The 20,003-nt window shown below is 35.6% G+C and overlaps 3 protein-coding genes across 6 annotated transcripts in view; 2 read left to right on the top strand and 1 right to left on the bottom strand.

The window, feature by feature from the left end:
- The window catches only part of col27a1a (collagen, type XXVII, alpha 1a), a 65,942-nt gene extending 64,306 nt beyond the window's left edge, over positions 1-1,636 (top strand). The window contains exon 61 of the mRNA XM_067375816.1: positions 137-1,636. Coding sequence (XP_067231917.1) covers positions 137-283 — 147 coding nt within the window. The 3' untranslated portion in view covers positions 284-1,636. The remainder of the gene's footprint in view (positions 1-136) is intronic.
- Positions 1,637-11,450: 9,814 nt separating this feature from the next.
- On the bottom strand, positions 11,451-13,368 carry rpl28 (ribosomal protein L28). 2 transcript variants are annotated; one of them, XM_067376086.1, is made up of 4 exons: positions 13,261-13,368; positions 12,569-12,692; positions 12,141-12,259; positions 11,451-11,593 (listed from the first exon to the last, which is right to left on the bottom strand). In XM_067376086.1, the coding sequence occupies exons 1-4, from the start codon at positions 13,342-13,344 to the stop codon at positions 11,504-11,506; spliced, it is 417 nt and encodes a 138-aa protein (XP_067232187.1). In that variant the 5' UTR covers positions 13,345-13,368; the 3' UTR covers positions 11,451-11,503. The 2 variants fall into 2 exon arrangements, with proteins under 2 accessions (XP_067232187.1, XP_067232188.1); XM_067376087.1 differs by having other exon boundaries at positions 11,451-11,573.
- A 1,494-nt stretch (positions 13,369-14,862) lies between these two features.
- LOC137012962 (uncharacterized) lies at positions 14,863-19,356 on the top strand. Of its 3 annotated transcripts, none has more exons than XM_067376494.1 (7): positions 14,863-15,109; positions 15,570-15,681; positions 15,843-15,955; positions 16,034-16,133; positions 16,340-16,461; positions 17,918-18,012; positions 18,830-19,356. In XM_067376494.1, the coding sequence occupies exons 1-7, from the start codon at positions 15,019-15,021 to the stop codon at positions 18,890-18,892; spliced, it is 696 nt and encodes a 231-aa protein (XP_067232595.1). In that variant the 5' UTR covers positions 14,863-15,018; the 3' UTR covers positions 18,893-19,356. The 3 variants fall into 3 exon arrangements, with proteins under 3 accessions (XP_067232595.1, XP_067232594.1, XP_067232593.1); XM_067376493.1 differs by having other exon boundaries at positions 17,918-18,018; XM_067376492.1 differs by having other exon boundaries at positions 17,918-19,356.
- The last annotated feature ends 647 nt before the right edge of the window (positions 19,357-20,003 follow it).

Raw genomic sequence — 20,003 nt, 5'->3', positions numbered from 1 at the left:
TATTTTCATTATTGAAAACCATTTTAATACTCTGTGTTGCAGTTAAACACTGAACTTTAGTCATGAATTCATTTCTGATTGACTTTTGTCACTTTTGTATGCATGATGCATCACTGATTGAGTTTTTTATTGATAGCAACTGAACGGGCGCTGGCAACATGCTGACTTCCTGTTCCGGGTGTCGGATCCCACCTTACTTCCTGTCGTACGCATAAGCAACCTACCGAAGACAACGCCCTCGTCGCGCTTTCACCTAGAAGTCGGACCTGTGTGCTTCCTATAGTGTGTGTGAGAGATTGTGAGAGTGTGCGCTCCTCAAACACACACCGACCCGCCCACAGCCCGCCCCCTTCAGTATTCAGCCACTGATTGGACTGCAGAAACAGAAAGAGGTGGTGTGGGCGGGGCTTTGGGGGACATAGCATTGAGACTCCTACAGTCTAAAGGAAATCCCGCCCCTACCAGCCATGGATGTCCAATCAGATTTGATTCCTCTAGAAAACAAGCCAATCATCTCGCAGGGACGAACACTCAGGACATCCAGGGGCGGAGAAACAGCCTCTGTCTCTCTCTTTCTCTCTTCTTCTCTTTCTGCCTCAGCCTGTTTCTTTGGTGCTCATTTTCTTTTGCTTGCTCTTTCAAATTATTATTATTAATAATAAGTTATTATAATACTTGTACTTTTATAATAAAAATCAACAGTTTATTGAAGAGATGAATTAAGATCAATGAGAGGTATTATATGTACATATACACTTATTGTTTATCTGATCTTTTATATGGTAATTTTGTCACATGTAAAAAAAAGAAATGCTAAAGTGCAATAGGAAAATGAAGAAAAAATGATAATTGATTATATATTAAGTGTGCGTCTCAATGAGGAAAGTTTTTCAGGGGTGTTGTCATTCATTCGTGTCATTTTAACACTCCATCAGACAGGGAAGTGTGTGTGTTTGTGTGAATGAGTTTTGGAAGTGACCGTCAGTGTGTGTGTGAGTGTGTGTGTGTGTGTGTGTGTTTATGTGACGGATCAGTAAACAAGTGAAGGTGCATGTTTCTTTCAAACTTACAGACACACCTGTGAATATCAACACACGCGCCTGAGGTGTGCCTGTCACTTTAAGTGGGCGTTTCTCAATGAAAGAGGTGTGTCTGTTTCAAAGGAGTTCATAAGGGTGAATCCCTGATGAAAACGCCTGGGTCATATTTCACCCAAAAAGAAAAAGAAAGCATATTTTAATATTTGCATTGTGACATTTTTGTGACAAGCACACTTTTATGGAAATTTTCTTTACCGTAATGCATACGGACATAATGCACCTCTTTGTAGTTACTTTTGTAATATTATAATATTTTAGTATTATTTGCTTTGATTATCATTACAGAAATGTTGAATTGCTGAAACTTTACAGCAATGAGTATTCCTGTATTAAAGGGTTAGTTTGCCCAAAAATAAAAATTCTGTCATTAATTACTCACCCTCATGTCGTTCCACACCCATAAAACCTTTGTTCATCTTCAGAACACAACTTAAGATATTTTTGATGAAATCAGATGGCTCAATGCCCAGAAAGCGACTAAAGATGTATTTTAAACAGTTCATGTGACTAAAATGGTTCAACCTTAATGTTACGAAGCGTCGAGAATATTTTTTGTGCACCAAAAAAACAACAAAATAGCGACTTTATCAACAATATCCAGTGTTGGGTGATTTCAAAACACTGCTTCATGAAGCTTCGAAGTTTTACAAATCTTTTGTTTCGAATCAGTGGTTCAGAGCGTGTATCAAACTGCTAAAGTCACGTGATTTCAGTAAACGAGGCTTCGTTACGTCATAAGTGTTTCGAAATTTCAATGATTCACGTGACTTTAGCAGATTGATACGAGCTCCGAACCACTGATTTGAAACAAATGATTCGCAAAACTTCGAAGCTTCATGAAGCAGTGTTTTGAAATCGCCCATCACTAGATATAAAATTGTTATTTTGTTTTTGGCAACAAAAAGTATTCATAACATTAACCACTGTAGTCACATGAGCTGTTTTAAATACGTCTTTATTGAAAGTGTTAATTGTCTTGCTGATAATGCAGGCCTCACTGAGTCATCGGATTTTATCAAAAATGTCTTAAGTTGTTGAAGATGAAGGTCTTAGACACGAGGGTGAGTAATTAATTAATTAAACAATTCAACTTTCAAAATTTTTGACAAAGGCATACTCTCAAACTCAAAATGTCAGCAGTTTATTGCTTTCTTTTGATTTCTGGGTAAAATATGACTGAAAAAATGTTTTTGACAGGTTTTGTGAGATTCACTCATGAAAGGCCTGTTCACACCAACGACGACAACGATAACGATAAACACATCGTTTTAAATATAAAAGAATTGCAGAGTCCACACCACAACTATTACGCACTATAATGGCACAGAGAAACGATATCGTTCAAATCACTTTTTCAGCTGATGAACGACAAAAACATCGACAGCCAATCAGAATCCATTCTGCTTTAAGAGCGCGAGCAGTTAAAGCGGCAGACGACATAACAGCAGCGCGCGCTTAATATTAACGGAACGATGTCGTCAGCTGGTGTGAACGTAACAGTTAAAGATAAAGTTAACTTTATAGTTATTGTTCTTGGTGTGAACGGGCCTTAAAGGTTTGTCTCACTAACAATGGTGCTAATTTGAAGCCGTTTTAAAAGTGGATCCTAAAAATGTTGATGCTTTTGTTTAGTGCCCGCGTTACTCTGAATTATTATGTCAGTGTGAATTTTGTGTACTTTAAAGGTGCTCAGAAAAGGCAAAATACATTTGCATTATGCGATAAGCTTGTGCTTTCCTCTGTGGTACACAACAGTTTTGTACTTTCACCTCACTTGCTCAAACATCAACTAATGGCTTTTGTAAGGGAACACATTTCCGTAGCTTTACGTTATTAATTGTCATCAGAAAGTGTATTATCATATGCAAATGAATGGTCGCAATCTCGTGAACGATACGTTTGCGTTCCCTACAACAAGGAAACGGCAGTGATGTTCTGTTCGAAGCTTTTTGTTCCTTTATTCTTCATGACGTGTGTATAATTCTGCAGGCTTTGATGTATACAGTGAGTCCCTTTTGCTTAATTTAATGTTATTTAAATTTTACAAACGCGCTTTTTAACCAAATTCTCTGTTGTGACAGAGTTTCTCTCCAGATAACTTAATTATGCCAACTGCTCTTATGGTTCATAGATTTATTTTATGTGTAAATTTGGGGTTCCAGAGAACAATATATTGCTTTTTTTTCGATCTGTTTTTATTTTTCTATCCTGTTTATTTTTGTCTATAATAATAATAATAATAATCTAAAGTCGTACTGTACCAGGACTGTGTTCTATATTATTTCTAAGGTTCTAAGATGAATTTTAAAACATGTGAACGTTCCATGTCAGAAGGTTGGGATTCTGATTACCTCATTGCTCTGCCATTCCTGTTTGTGAAAAATCAACTGTCAAATTCAAGGCTCAGTAAACTCATCTTTGTCGGCTTCATCATAATCAGGTTGTTTTTTCCTCTGAACACGTCCTCCGTTTCGTTGTTCTCTGTGTCAGTGTTCCATACTTGGTTACATATGTGGATTCTGAATTGGAATTAATGCTTACATACCCAATAAAGATGTTCTTACACCAAAGTCTGCATTTTGGTCTGGTTGTTTGATTAATAAAAAACAATACAAACATTAGAATTTGAATCGTGGCGCTTTAAAATAGGCTAAAAAACAAACAAACAAAAAACCAAGATATTTATTTTCCATTATGATAACTCCATATCGCTTTTATTCGCAACTTCATTCGCGTCAAAGAAAAGCATATTTACACTGTCTGAATCGTTCACTATTCTCTATATAGTGCACTATGTGCCATTCACAATGTAGAAACTAGTAAAAGTGTGAATAAATGACTGATTTTAGTCGCAACTTTAGCATCTGTAAGAGTGTAGGAGGGGGCGGGACTTCAGATTCTAGAGAGCATTTGATTGGACAGAAGATTTGATGAGAAGCTGGTCCGCGGTGATGTCATAAAATTCCATGATTCATTTTAGCAGAAGTGAGAGACTGTATATTTTGAATAATTATACCTTCTAAATGCGAATTTTCATTATTGATTTGGAACACACCAGTTTATTCATAACGTTTTGATTCCAGGGGGACTTTAAGATCACACCAGGGATATTATAGTTAACTGAAACAAAATTTTTTTTTTTTTTTAAGCGTTAACTGGAATAAAATATTAAAAAAATTCAACTTATTTTATCAGTTAGAAAAACAACTAAAACTAAACCTGAAATAATAATTAATGAAAAAAATATATGGACATTAAAAAACTATAGATTATAACATATATCTATATATATTATTTCTAATTCTAATTGAATACACACACATATGCACTATGAAACTCACACTGTAGCTCTGTTTGTGCTTCATAAGAGAAAGTGTGCAAGAAATATGAAAGTGGTAAAGAAAAAGGGGGAAAAAATGACAAAAACACATTAAAAAAAAGGTACAGTGCTTGTCACTCAGGCAGTAACCTAAGGTACAAAGGTTAATATGCACCATTTAGGGGTAAGGTACAAAGATGTACCTTTTCACTTTTGTACCTTAGTGTACTGCCCCAGTGACAAGGATCGTACAGTGTATAATTCAATATAAAAACTCTGTGAATCTCAATGATAATCAAATAAAACAACACGTGTTCATTTCAGTCCGTTCATTAAAAACAGGAAACATCACCAAAAGGTTAATTACAAACCTTTATTTACTATTTTAACCCTGATTTACAGCTTACTGTGCATTGTTCAGGTTTATGAATATAGATGCAGTAGGAACACTTAAAAAAACACAAATTTCAGCTTCAACTCAACGAGTAACAACTGCAGAAATCTGAATTAAAAATTTGTTGCATTAAAACCAACTTTTTCATACAACTAGATCATTATTATTGGTTTTTAGCCTGACCTGATGGCATTCACACACTTTACTGGCACATTTAAGTTCAGTACAATGACAATAAGCACATCACATTTTTCAAGTTTATGGTTTTCATTTTTTGAAGTACATTATTTGGCAAAAAAATAAGTAGAATGTTCTATGAAAAACACAGAAAGGTTCAGTTTTGCTTTATAGAGTCTTCACATGTGTAACTGTTTTTGTGCTGTTCTGAATGATCTTGGATATCAACTTAAACCAAACCTGATAAACTACTCTGTTGCTTTACTCATAATAGTTCCATTATCTCTATTCCTATTTTCAATAACAAACTTCAAGACTGACGAACACTGAAGTGTCAGTCAAGCTGCTGCTTCATTCAGATGGACCTGCTCTGAATGATGTCAGGTGTAGTTGAACACACTCACGTACGCACCATAAAACACTGTAGTTCTGTATGTGTTCATAAGAGAAAGTGTGCAAGAATTATGAAAATAAAGATGAAAGGGGTGTGTCCTGAACTGTAGGGGGCGGAGCCATGGAGGTCATGTCCACAGAGAGCGTGCTCCAACAGCAGGTGCGTTTCAGGTGTGATGCCTGCAACACACACACACACACCTACGTTTAGATCAAATACAACTGACAGTGCTGTTATTAGCCTGATTCACTATGGTAAACATATTATAAGATTTAATATTTCTGTGAATCATGTGTTTATGGATCAGTTTTATACTTTTGAGGATGTTTTAGTATAATTAAAAGGAATAATAGTACTCTTATTGGCCTGTTTAGCAGAGCCATCCATGGAACAAACAAAACAAGCCCTGAAAGTTGATAAAAGAACACATATTATACAGTCACGTGATGTCTGATCTTATTAGATGATTAGTTCATTGCATTTGATATATTTTACTTTCAATAAAACCTATGGAATGGGTTTGTAAAAGGTGTTTTTATGCATGTTTGGTCTGAGTTTTTGTTGCATTTACACTGTTCTGACCAGCAGGGGACACCAGCGAGTCGAACGCTTCGAAACAGTGAATCATTTTGCGAATCAACTGATTCGAAGCTTTGAAAAGCTTCGTTTCTCCCATCATTACCTGACGGGATGGTTTTCATACACATTTTTAGTAAAATTATAATTAAAACTGAAGGTAATTCGAAATATTAAAAGGTATATATATAATACGAAAAATAACAGATTATTGATAGACCTCATCATAACATTATTCGAGTTATTATGTGACAACACTGAAGCGTTAACGGAGTTTCTGTATCCCGGAGCACTGGACTGTGATTGTTTCATGTCGACTCTGAACCATTAGATTAACTGCAGCAAACACTCCGTTACAGGAAGTCCTTAATCTTCTCTATTATGTAGACCCGTTTCTAAAACTTGATATTTTATGTAATAAAATATTACATAATGGATTCCAATTGCTTGAAAAATATAATCTGCAACAGCTGAAACTGCAGCACCTGAATCTAAAAATAATACGACTCTGTTCTAAACCTCATAAAATAAAAACATGTTTAAAAGGTCGGTACAAAGAATCATTTCTGCTCACCAAGGCTGCATTTATTTAATCAAAAATACAATAAAAATAGTAATATTGTGAAATAATATTATAATTTAAAAGAACTGTTTTCTATTTGAATATATGTTAAAAAAAGTAATTTATTTCTGTGATCAAAGGTGAATTTTCAGCATCATTACTCCAGTCTTCAGTGTCACGTGATCCTTCAGAAATCATTCTAATATGCTGATTTGATAATCAAAAAAATCAATGTTGAAAATAGTTGTATTTTTTGTAAATAATGCTATTTTAAATAGAAAGAAATTAAATAGAAAAAACCTAATATTACAAACGATTTCTGCTGAAATAAATGCTGATTCATTTTTTGATTCATTTAAAGGTGCAATGTGTATAATTTGGGAGGATCTATTGGCATAAATGCAATACAATATACATAACTATGTTTTCAGTGGTGTATAAAGACCTTACATAACGAACCATTATGTTTTTATTATCTTAGAATGAGCCATTTCTATCTCATACACCGCACATCCCCCCTTCATGTAAAGTCGCCATTTTGCGCCACCATGTTTCTACAGTAAACCTAAACGGACAAAGACTCTACAGAGCGCGTTTCGTCACTATGTTGTTGTCCTTCTAAATCATTCATGTTTTTTTCATAGTCACTGCGGTAAATACGCACAGAGAAGTAGTACACAGCAAAATCCCCAGAGTTAAATCAATCAAGAGCCCAAACTAAAACAAACCCTGACCACCATGATGGTGGCATTTTTTTTTTGACCAATAAAACAGCAACATCTAAACCGCTGTTAATTCTCAATAAGAACTTCTGTAGATGTCTGACAGAAATAAAGTCAATCTGGTTAGTAATAAATGAATCAGATCTTTTAATCAGATCTTGAGATTTAATGTCTTTTACCTTGATTTCATCTAAGGCTGTGACTGAAGTCAGTAGTTTCTCTTTTCTTCAGTGATTCTGCTTGTTAACAGCAGGTGTTCATCATTAATGCTCAATTATAACTTAAGTAACTGCTTAATTATTTCATTAACTTTAACTCTGCTTCAGTGTTACTTTAACACTATATAGAGAGGGACCAAATGTAGTCAGCCAGATGGCCACGGTAGCTTCTCTGAAAGGGAGGAGTGCGAGGGGTGTGCGCCGTTAGTTGCAGTTCGCAACCTCACCACTAGATGCCGCTAAAATGTACACACTGCACCTTTAATGCATCCTTGCTGGAAAAAAAAAAAATATATATATATATATATATTTTTTTTTTTTTTTTAATTTTGTAACCTCAAACTTTGTATGATAGTCTGTCTGTATACATGATATCGCTTGCTTTTCGTCTCTAGCTATGATCATTTAGAGGACTTTAGCATTAAAAGTTTGAAAACCACTGTCCTTTGTGATCTGTCAATCAATAATTCCCGCCCTTATAGGGTCATATGAAGCCATTATTGATGAGCAGTGTCCTATTTCCATCATTACACAATGAGTCGATATGGGCCTGGTTAGTGCAGAGTGAAAAAGAGGGCCAAAAACACTTCTTTAAATGCAGGTTATTAAAAGTATTTCATGAAAGCGTGAGAAACTCACTGTGTTGTGACCATTCCTCCCAGAGATGCTGAAGTTCCTCATCATGTTCGTGAGTGTGATCTGAGGTAAACAACATAGTCATCCAGCAAAAAATAATGTCATTACACTTTACTTAAAGGGATAGTCCACCCAAAAATGAAAATTGTCATCATTCCAAACCTGTATGAATTTCTTCCTTTTGCTACACACACACATATTTTTACCCTCCTCCACTATGAAAGTCAATGGGGTCCATCAACTGTTTGGTTACCCATATTCTTCAAAATATCTTCTCATGTGTTCAGCAGAAGAAAGGTTTAGAACAACTTGAGGATGAGTAAATGATGACAGAATTTTCATCTTTGTGTGAACTATCCCTTTAAACACTTACACTTAAATCTAACAGACAAAACCCAAGCGTTTCAATGTGCTAAAGAAGGGTTAAGCGTAAAGCGTACCGTCGCTGTGCTGGAACAGAAGCTGCCGCAGCTCTCTGAGGGCTCTCGTCAGGTTCTCCAGCTGGTCGTGGAGGTGGATGTTCTCCTCGATCAGAGCGTGGATGGTGTCCTGCAGCTCAAACGCTCGACAACACACACCCAGCAGCACACAGACACACACACAGCGCAGAGCCCGTGAGCGATGCATCCTCAACACACACTCACACACCTGCTGTACTTAACATTACAATGACATCTCCAACCAAACACACTCACACTCGCTGTAGACCTTCTGCTGGCTGAGGGACACGCTTCTCTTACACACACATCTGACAATCTAATACAGTGAAACAACAGAGAGAGAGAGAGAGAGAGAGAGAGAGCTTTACTTCCTGATCAATTCAATCATTAGGTGAACTGATGAATCAGAGCGCTCATAGATTATCCTGATGCAACACAATAAAACTCTCCAGCTGCACTGCAGTATCACCGCATTAAACCAGCGATAGCACATTAAAGCAAGAGTTTATCCAAAAACCCTTTACTCATTCTCACTGACCAAAAGATGGAGTCCAAACAACTCATCAGTATTGGTATTTTTTGCTAAAACTATTACAAATGGTTTTCAGTAGGCCTAAATGAAATAAAGATAATAAAATGTAAACATTAGATGAACAAACAAACGGGGGAAAAAAATATTGGCTTGTCAACTAACTGAAAAAGTCATTTTAAGTTGAAGTAGTAAAATAAAAAATAAAACTAAAATTGAAATTAAAAAAATCAGTATAGATATATATGACCCTGGACCACAGTGCCAACCATAAAGGTCAATTTTATGAAATTGATATTAACACATCATCTGAAAGCTAAATAAAAAAGTTTTTCGTTGCTGTATGGTTAGGTAGGATAGGACAATATTCGAAAATCTAGAATCGGAGGGTGCAAAAAAAAAAAAAAAAAATCACTCTCTGCTTATTATTGAGAAAATCGCCTTTAAAGTTGTCCAAATGAAGTCCTTAGCAATGCATATCCATTCACAAAAATAAATTGATATATTTACAGAAGCAAATTTACAAAATATCTTCATGGAACAAGATTTTTGGCATGAAAGAGAAATTGATAAGTTTGACCCATACAATGTATTGTTGGCTATTGCTACAAATATACCTGTGCGACTTATGACTGGTTTTGTGGTCCAGGGTCACACATCTAAAAATAATAAAAATGACACAAGCACAAAATAAACAGAAAATTTAAAAGAAAATTAAAAAATAAAAGCTAAATCAATATTAATAAATACTGTATTAGTATGTAAATAACACTATATACACTCATTTGCTCTCTTCCGAGAGATTTGAGAGCTGCAGCAGAGGGGAAGACTTTCAAGTTAAAGGTGCTAAAGAGGATCTTTTCGTCGACTGAGAAACTAAAGACTGTTAAGAGTTTTTGAAATGAGCGCATGCGTAAGAACAACCCCCCTCCTTCACGGCTCATTTCGAGGGAACGCCTCCCAAAACTCGTGCACGAGTATTGGCTGATGTTTTTAAGGCTCTACCTCGAGCACAGATGATGTATATTAATATTATTATTTTCAGTGCACCTAATAAATAGTCTTTTATCAGTTAGTAAAGACAGTTAAGTAATATTGCAAAAATGTATAAAACAAAACATCCTCTTTAGCACCTTTAATAAAGAATAATCACAAAAGGACAGTGACACACAGGTTTAGAACGACATTCATTTCTGTGTGAAGAGTTTTCTGTTGACTGGTTTGGAGAGCTAAATGGATTTCTTTCTTGTATTTAAATTTTGGGTGAACTACATTTTTTCCATGCAAGATTCTTAACATTCATTTAGGAAAAAAGGGGGAAAAGTAGCACTGCAATTCATAGGAAAACTTTTTTTTTTTCCTTAAATAAACCATGTTGAATTCAATGTAACAACTGTTTTAAGAACAGTTGCATGAACAGAAATGTTAGCGGATGGCACCATTATTCTCCACCAAAAGGAAATAAAGATAACCAGAAAAAGGGGTTTAATGTTTCATTTTAAGTATGACCTTAAGACACAAAAATTAAAATGATCATCATTTACTCACCCTCAAGCTCCAAACCTCTCTTTGTTCTGTTGAACCCAAAAAATGAATAAATAAAATTGCCAGCCCCCATTGATTTCCATATTATGAAAAAAATATGGAAGTCAAAGGGGCCGTCAACTGTCTGGTTACCAACATTTCTTCAAAATATCTTTAGTGTTCAACAGAAGAAAGAAACTCATACAGGTTTGGATGAACTTAAGGGGGAGTAAATTACATTTTTGGGTGAACTATACCTTTAAGTGTTAATTAAATGTGAAAAATACTGAAATCTATTAAACATTAAAAGGTGCTCTAAGTGATGTCACGCGTTTTTAGGCCAAAACATTTTTTGTCACATACAGCAAACATCTCACTATCCGCTAGCTGCCTGTCCCCTGAACACACTGTAAAAAAAACACGGTCTCTGTAGTCGCCACAAGCTCCAAAAACGGCAATAAAAACAAACTGGTGCAGCCTGGACCACGAAACATAATAAAAATGCTCCAGCCAATAACCGACAAGAATGATTTTAAATGCGTGTTCATGACTGTTTCAGGAAGCATGGAGGGGAGGAGGAGGTGGAGGAGGGAGGGTCTAGCTAGCCTGTTTTGTTTGACAACACTTCGAACGTCAACAGGAAGTTACTCCACCCAGGATCACTTAGACCACCTTTAATCTGCATTAATCCAATCCTGTATATATGCATAAAACTCATTACCAACAAAACTTTAGGCCACATTTTGTCTTGGAGTACACTGATCAAAATAATTGCAGAATATCCAAACTTGGCTCTCAAGTAAGCTCAGTGAGTTTAACGTTTAGCATACGTAGACCAATTAAAAATGAGACCTGAAGATAAAGTTTGACCAAAAGCATTTTATTAAAGTCAAAAGCTGTATATTCAACTATTTATGAACTCTTGGGAGCCCTGGTGCGCTTCTTCTTCACCACCACAGGCTTCTGACTCCTCAGGATGGCGCTCACACGTCTCAGAGCAGCCTGGAAGACAGAGACAGAGCATCAGTCAGCAGCTGGACAGATATAAAGCTCATTCATCCAAATCACACTGCATCGACTTGAGCTGTAAAGCTCTTGTGCATTACATACACCTCTGGTTTCACATTTACATTATGCATTTTTCAGACGCTTTTATCCAAAATGACATTGCATTATACTATACATTTGTATCTGAGTATCACAGACGAGGCTTAAGCTAGTTCTAGGCTAAAATGCATGTTTGAGCGGTTTTAACTGAACGCAACTATCTGAAAATATGTGAGTGCCATTGTTTTGTCTCAAGATGCACACCAGTAATATTCTTTTTCTAGGGTACATTTATAAAAGCTACTTAAATATCCTAATTGAACTAAGGCCTAATCCTGACTTAGCCTAAGCCCTGTCTGCGAAACCGGACCATAAATACTCAAATTAAAGCTTAAAATCATTTCACGGAGGCAAATTGAGTCCAACTACAAATTAATGAAGTGAGCATTTTTTTGATAAATCCTTCATGCTGTTGTGTGCTTTTGTGCGCGTGTAAACTCACCGTGCGCAGGTCCCTCCTGTATTTATTTTTGCGGATGATGTTCCTCACGCTGGCGAGGGTGGCGCGAGAGTTCTTGTTGATGGTGATCTTCTCGTATGAGGTGGCAGGTTTACGCTGACCTGAAACACATTAAATCTTGGTAAAAGAACGCCAGCAGATGTTTAAAGCAGAGAGCAGAGACGTCTAGATGAACGATTTATTCCAGAGATAAATCACATCTGACTTGAGACATACAGAATCTCATTAACAAACAAACATCTCAATGCAACTGGCAGAGTTTGCATCATCATATAGACAATGGGCACCTGAACGATTATAATAAGTGACCTCATATTGATAAAATTAACCAGGCATGTAAAGTTTGATCCCTGAAAAAATGTCACTGCTGTCCATCAGTTTGTGTCAAAAACTAGCAGAGCCTCACTCACCTGCACGTTTCTTCAGGACGACGACCACACCTTTGCCATCAGCGGCCGGCTCGACGCCAACGGTCTTCTGATGAATGAGACCATTGAAGCGGAAAGCATTCCTGGACTTCAGGTTATTTGGCTCCTGAAAATGAGAAAGAAAATGCAAGATCAGAAAGAGTTGGAAAATTTCAGCAGGTCAACTACAGCAGTGTTCTCAAGTCTGTTCTGACAGGGTCACATGCAGCAGAAAAGACAAAATGCCAATAGTTAAAGTGCATAACTGTGCATAGTTAGGCTTATTAATTTTGGTGCAAAAGGTCATTTGGTATAAGCTAGTAAAATTAAACCAATTCCAAGACAAACAGATTAGGACATCCCTCATCCCTAAACAAAATCATGTGGCCGGCTAATAAACCACGCTTCAGATAGTCAAAACCATCTGTTTTCCCATTTTGTATGCTGCACCACAGCAGCACAAGGCAACATTTAGACATTTTAGAGATGGAAAACCCTGAAGCAAAACTAGATAAACTAGATTACAACTACATATGAAAGGATGGGCAAAAACTAATGCTCTGAACTCAGCTAAATCTCTAATCCTGCATCCATTCTCTCGAATCAGTATTTCTTTTTAGTTTATTAGTGTGAATAAAACAAAACCCACATAAAGGCCGTCACATCAGCTGTGCGTAGTTGAACTGGTGACTTACAGTGCTGTAGGTCTGTTTGTTCCTCTTGATAAGGAAACTGGAGGCATTCCTGATGACCATCCACTGCAGGTGGGCTGATGCCATTATGACTCCTGAATGAATGAATGAAACGAGGCAAGAAATAAGAAACAGTTCACAACCTTGAAACCATATAACAAGCCTCTATCCTATTATAAAACTATATAATTTAGAATAGAAATTATATATATATATATATATATATATATATATATATATATATATATATATATATATAAAAAAATCAGGGATGCAAATAGGTAAGGGGGAAAAAGGTGAGAACATTGTGTGTTTTTTTTTAAAGATATTTGCTTTACATGCTCATTTGTAGTTACTTTGATTTTTTAATTTGTCATTACTATGTGTCCAAAAATAATTTCACATAAAAAATTGTTGCAACATTTCACCAAAATCAAGACTGAATAGGCTACATTTGGTCAAAACCTCATGATATAAAAAATGAAGAGCTATGGCTATTTAAGACAATATTGGCTGATTAGACGGCAATACTGAGCTAAACTGCAAACTGTTTGCCCTCTCTCTTCACCTTTCCCACATCTCAGACTCCCCACCACCCCATAAAAACACTTTCTCATTGGATCTATGCAAATCCCATAAGTGACCTATTTTGATCTCAAAAAGGTGAGTTGTCACTGAAAGGTGAGGAGATTGCATCTATGATACAGAGTGAATTCACCATGTGTGTGTGTGTATATTTTATAATTATATATATATATATATATATATATATATATAATATTATATTATACATACATATACATATGTAAGAAGACTTAAAAATGCCTCTGAAATTTTCTTCTAAAATGAGCATTTTTATCAAGCTCGTATGTTTATGTTCAGTTATTTTACTTTAATAACAATGAAAAGAACTTATTGCCAGAGTGCATGTTATCAAATCAACCCTAGTGTTAAAACAGAGCTGCAAAACCGCAATGGCACATTAACAGCAACCATACGCTACTTGAAGTTCAATTCGTGGGGAAAAACATTTCTCAGTCGAGGCTGATTTTGAACATCTTCAGCGCTGTGGTGCTTGTCTCACTCACTGAAGGCCTCGCTAAGCAACACCGGTGGCGTTTAGAATGAAATATCTTCATCTTTATTCTCCCTACACCGAATATTATAGCTCATAAACATCTTATAACACATTCGATGCACTTAAATGCGCATTTAATACTGAAATGTGCGTTATAAAGCGTTAAATCGAGCTTTGAAAAGTAACACACGATGACCACGTTACCTTTTCAGCAGAGGAAGAGAGAAGGAAAGGAATGAGTTCCAGTTCCGGTCGAGCTTACGTAGTTTCTTACGCCTCTACGATGGATTAGTTACCTAGTGATTTACATTAATTTCAGAGTGTAGAAAATGACGAAAATGTATTGTATTTTTTAAAAAAAAAAATTAGAAACTTTTTCAAAAACTAATAATTAAATATATATATATATATTGTTAAACAGGACTATATGTTTGCTGAACAGTGCGGATGAACATTGAGCGCGCATGCGGTGATGCAGGTTGTGTACGTCACGCTCTCTGTGTGCTCTTCGTCAGGATTATGCGTTCTCTCTCTAACCACAACAACCCAGCTCTGATGTCTACTGTACATACATTATTATGATTCTTATTTACACGCATTGAGGACAGTTTCATAATGTAAATTATATAATTGTTCGTATGATTATATAATCATTTAAACCTTCATGATCCAATGCTGCAGCGATGGAGAATGATGAAGATCAGGAGACTCTGGGAGAGAAACTGTATGATCTGATTTATCCTAAATACACTGAGATGACACCTAAACTTACAGGTGATACAGAATCTATCTATCTATCTATCTATCTATCTATCTATCTATCTATCTATCTATCTATCTATCTATCTATCTATCTATCTATCTATCTATCTATCTATCTATCTATCTATCTATCTATCTATCTATCTATCTATCAATTTGTCTGTCTGTCTATCTGTCTGTCTGTCTGTCTATCAATTTGTCTATCTATCTATCTATCTATCTATCTATCTATCAATTTGTCTATCTATCTATCAATTTGTCTGTCTGTCTATCTGTCTGTATATCTATCTGTCTGTCTATCTATCTATTTGTCTGTCTGTCTATCTATCTATTTGTCTATCTGTCCGTTTATCTGTCTGTCTGTCTATCTATCTATCTGTCCGTCTGTCTATCTGTCTGTCTATCTGTCTATTTGTCTGTCTGTCTGTCTGTCTGTCTGATATAGTGGTTTAACTTTAGTTATGTCATGCAGGTATGCTGCTGGAGTTGCCTGCGTCTGTTGTGGCTCAGATGTTGTATGATGAAGCTCTGCTGAATAAAGCATTAGAAAGAGCACTGACCGCTCTCACATCAGCTGACCACAGGTATCACACAGTACTGCCACTTGACAATAAAACACAACTAACAGAATAAAACTGAACTTAAAATACACAATAATGTACACAAATCTAAACTAATATTACATACTGTTTCACATATTATAGTACGTACTAAGTACATAACCTCTGTCGTATTCTCTTCCTAGTGAGCCTGCGTCTCACACTGATGATGCAGCGTCTGCGTCCTCCGACTCTCTGGGTGAACAGCTGTATGACCTCATTGACCTCTACAACACTGGACATACACAGAAAATAACTGGTACATTTATTGACACACTGCAAAATGGGGGAATTTAAAGTCTGTTACAGTAGTAACGTTGCCATGGCAACTGTGCAGGCATGCTATTGGAGCAGAAGAAGGAGGCGGTGCTTCAGCTGCTGTCGGATCATACGCTCCTCGAGGAACGGGTCAAGATTGCCTTGAAAACGCTGCAGGAGTAGGTGCCTTTGGATTTTTTATTATCAATGTTGAGCAAATTTCAGAATTCAGTTCATGAGACAAAAAAACAACAGCATAATTTTGACTCAATTCAACTCTGAATGATGCTCTCATTATTAGTGTTTGACAAACTCATATTAGCAAGAATTAGAAAGATTATAAGAATATACAAGAAGCAAAATGTGCTGTTTATCTGCGGCGTAGGCAGGGTGACGAGGCCACGGATGTGAGTGACAGCTCTGACAGAGAGGAAGTGGAATCCATTGGCGAGACGCTTTTCAGTTTTGTGCATCAGTTAGACCCCGCCCACTGTGCTGACATCACAGGTGAGTTACTAAGCTCATTTGAATACAGGGTTCTTGATCGAGAGACGTTGTGTCCGAAATCGAATACTTCCCTACTATATAGTATGCAAAAAACAGTATCTAAGTATTTATTCAGAATGAATAGCGCACAATTATGCTGATTGCTGATAAGAGAATGTTGATGAATTATGACAATGTTTATGTTTTAGACACAGTAAAAATGCATATTTTATCTCCCTCGTCTGAACTTAAATGAGCAGCCTGCTACAGTGCAGACTGCAGACATTTCAGAATAAGAGTCTGGTTTATAATTTTTTCCCCCCTGGTCATTATTGTTATTTTGTTTACACAATAAACTGTATTTAATTAAATTAAATTTCTATTTAATCCATAGTAAATTACAGTATCTTGTCACAGGAAGGAAAGACTAAGAACATTACTTGACACATTATTCAATATATTTTACAGGTATAAGGGTTATTATAGTTAATTAAACCTAAAAACATTAAAAAAAATCTCCATTATTTGAAATAAACGTTAACTGAAATAAAATAAATATATATAAAAATGTAAACTTATGTCATCTAGTTCCCAACTTTAGCTTAACCTGATGTAGTAAAGTAACTAAAACAGAAATAAAAAACTATATTGACATTTAAAAGCAAAAACTAAAAGACATAAACACACAAAAAAATTACTAAAACTTTTAACTAAAATTACAATGAAAACAGAAAAACTAAAAATCTAATCAAATTTTTAAACAAAAACTATAATAGTACCTCAATACGGAAGAGAATTAGGGCCAAGCAATAATAAAAAAATAAAACCATCTCGAGATTAAAGTTGCTAAATTTCGAGAAAAAAGTCAAAATAAAATGTTGAGAATAAACTTGTTAAATTACGAGAAAAAATTCGCTAAATTACGAATTTGTTCTCATAATTTAACTACTTTTTTTCTCGTAATTTAATGAGGTTATTCTCAACATTTTATTTTGACTTTTTTTTTTTTTTTTGACGAGTTTTTTCTCAAAATTTAACAACTTTAATCTCGAGATGGTTTAATTTTTTTATTATTGCTTGGCCCTAATCCTCTTCCGTACCTCAATGATAAGTTTGTCAATCAAAAAAACGTGCACTTAAGTGAACATGTATTGAACATGTATTGCATCTGTGTATTGTTAGAGAAATGCTTAATGCATTACAATTGAACTAAATTTGATTTTATTCGACTAAATCTACCGTAGATTTAGTCAACTAAAACTAGACTAAAACTAAAACAATTTCCGATGACTAAAATATGACTAAAACAAAATGGCATTTTAGTCAAAAGAAGACTATGACTAAAACTAAATCAACATTTGCTGTCAAAATGAACACTGGTTTCAAACCAAATGTAGTACGTACTATATACAGTATGCAATTTCGGATGATTTTTGTACACACTGTGTGATATGTATTCATGTGGAAATGTGTGTAGGGATGCTGCTGGAAATGGATTCTGGAACTCTGCAACAGATTCTGTCCGACCGGAGCATGTTGGAAGTGGCAGTTCAGAAAGCAAAAAGTGCACTGGTACTGGTACAACCAAATGTACACACACTCACACACACATTCAGGGCTGCGATTCACATACACTCTGTCTAATTATGCATTTGTGCGTGCTTTTAAGTTAATTATGCTCACAACCACACCTTTGCGATCCAGAAAGGGAGTTAACTTTTTAAGTTTTAAGCTGGTGAATAATCAACAAGGAAAACTTACAACTTAAAGATGCAGTGTGTAAATTTTAGCGGCATCTAGTGGTGAGGTTGTGAATTGCATCCAACGGCTCAGTCCACCGCTTTCTAATCACATAGAGAAGCTACAGTGTCCGACACAGGACAAAGATGTCGTCTGAGACAGCAGAGAGTAGCCAGTTAAGCAATGAGGTTTCTTCTTACTTCTAACAAAGAACGGTCTCTGCTTTTAATAAACAAGACGACGACTACTACTACTACTACTCTTTGTGCGTATTCAGTGTAGTGACGATGCAGACTGCTTCTAAAAACACCAACGAAGAAGAACAACAACAAAATAGTGGCAAAATGCGCTCTGTAGAGCAGTTTGTCCGTTTAGGGCTACTGTAGAAACATGGTGGCGCGAAATGTCGACTCCAATGTAAGGTGACCCGTGGTGTATGTAAGTAGAAATGGCTCATTCTAAGGTAATAAAAACATAATGGTTCATTATGTAAGGTCTTTATACACTGCTGAAAACATAGTTATGTTTATTATATTGCATTTCTGTCAATAGATCCTCCTAAATATTACACACTGGACCTTTAAAAGCTCTTGAGGAGTTTCCTGGACTGTTTGAAAAAGAAAAATAATATTTTTCTCTTTGTCCACAGGAGGGCGCTGTGAGCCCAACACACACACACAAATGTCAGAATGAGGCAGACGCTGCGACCTAGAGGAACTTTGAGTTTGGGACTTTTAGGCCCAAATGGCTGTACATTTTACTTGTATATTTCAATACATTGTTTACATGGACTTCTTTTTTTCATGGATTTTCGCAGCTTTTTATTGATGGGATGAAATGATTGTAAAGAATAAAAAAGGGGGAAATTGCATCAGGAAAACAAACAGGCTGGATTTGAACCTGCATGAGAAACCCAGCTAAATGTGTCTGGACTCTAGAGCTTCTGCACTGACCACCAGTTCATGGCTTTGACGTTCCAAGGGCGTCTGCACATTTTTTTTTGCTGATTTGAGTCTTATAATGAGCTATAAATTAATATATGACTTTAAATGAAGAATGCAGAGTTTCATACTGTAGTTTTGTATGAGATGCATGTAAATTCTACAAATATTTCAGCTATGCAGATGTTAAAGACATGATGAAATGCTTTTAAGAACAGTTTCTTTCCTGTTTTGATGCAGTCAATTTACAATGCTTGGTTAGTCAATGTGTTGTTTTTTAAGGAAAAAATAAAAATAAAACTTTTAACAGATTTGTTATATGCTTTTGCTAGTTGTGGTAGATCTATTGGTGAGAAAATGCTCAGATTGCACAAAAATACACTACCGATTAAAAGTTTGGGGTCAGTATGATTAAAAAAAGAACAATAAATTGATACTTTTATTCAGCAAGGATGCATTAAATTGATTAAAAGTGACAGAAAAGACATTCTATTCAAAGAATCTTGGGAAAAAAAGGCAGTTTCCACAAAAATATGAAGCAGCACAACTGTTTTCAACATTGATAATAATCAGAAATGTTTCTTGAGCATCAAATCATCATATTAGAATGATTTGTGAAGGATCATGTGACACTGAAGACTGGAGTAATGATGCTGAAAATTCAGCTTTGGTCACAAAAATGAATTACATTTTAAATAAATTGTAATAGCTCACAATATTACTCTTTTTAACTGTATTTTGATCAAATATATGCAGCTTTGGTGAACAGAAGAGAATATTTATAATTGAAAAAAATTAATTATTAAAAAAAATATTTAAAAAAAGTAAAAATCTTCCTAACCCCAAACCTTTCAATGGCAGTGTAGATCCATGGGTAGTAAA

Source organism: Chanodichthys erythropterus, chromosome 22 (assembly GCF_024489055.1).
Source record: "Chanodichthys erythropterus isolate Z2021 chromosome 22, ASM2448905v1, whole genome shotgun sequence".
Lineage (NCBI taxonomy): Eukaryota > Metazoa > Chordata > Actinopteri > Cypriniformes > Xenocyprididae > Chanodichthys > Chanodichthys erythropterus.
The sequence above is the reverse complement of the archived record's forward strand: the minus strand, read 5'-3'. Positions and strand labels throughout refer to the sequence as shown.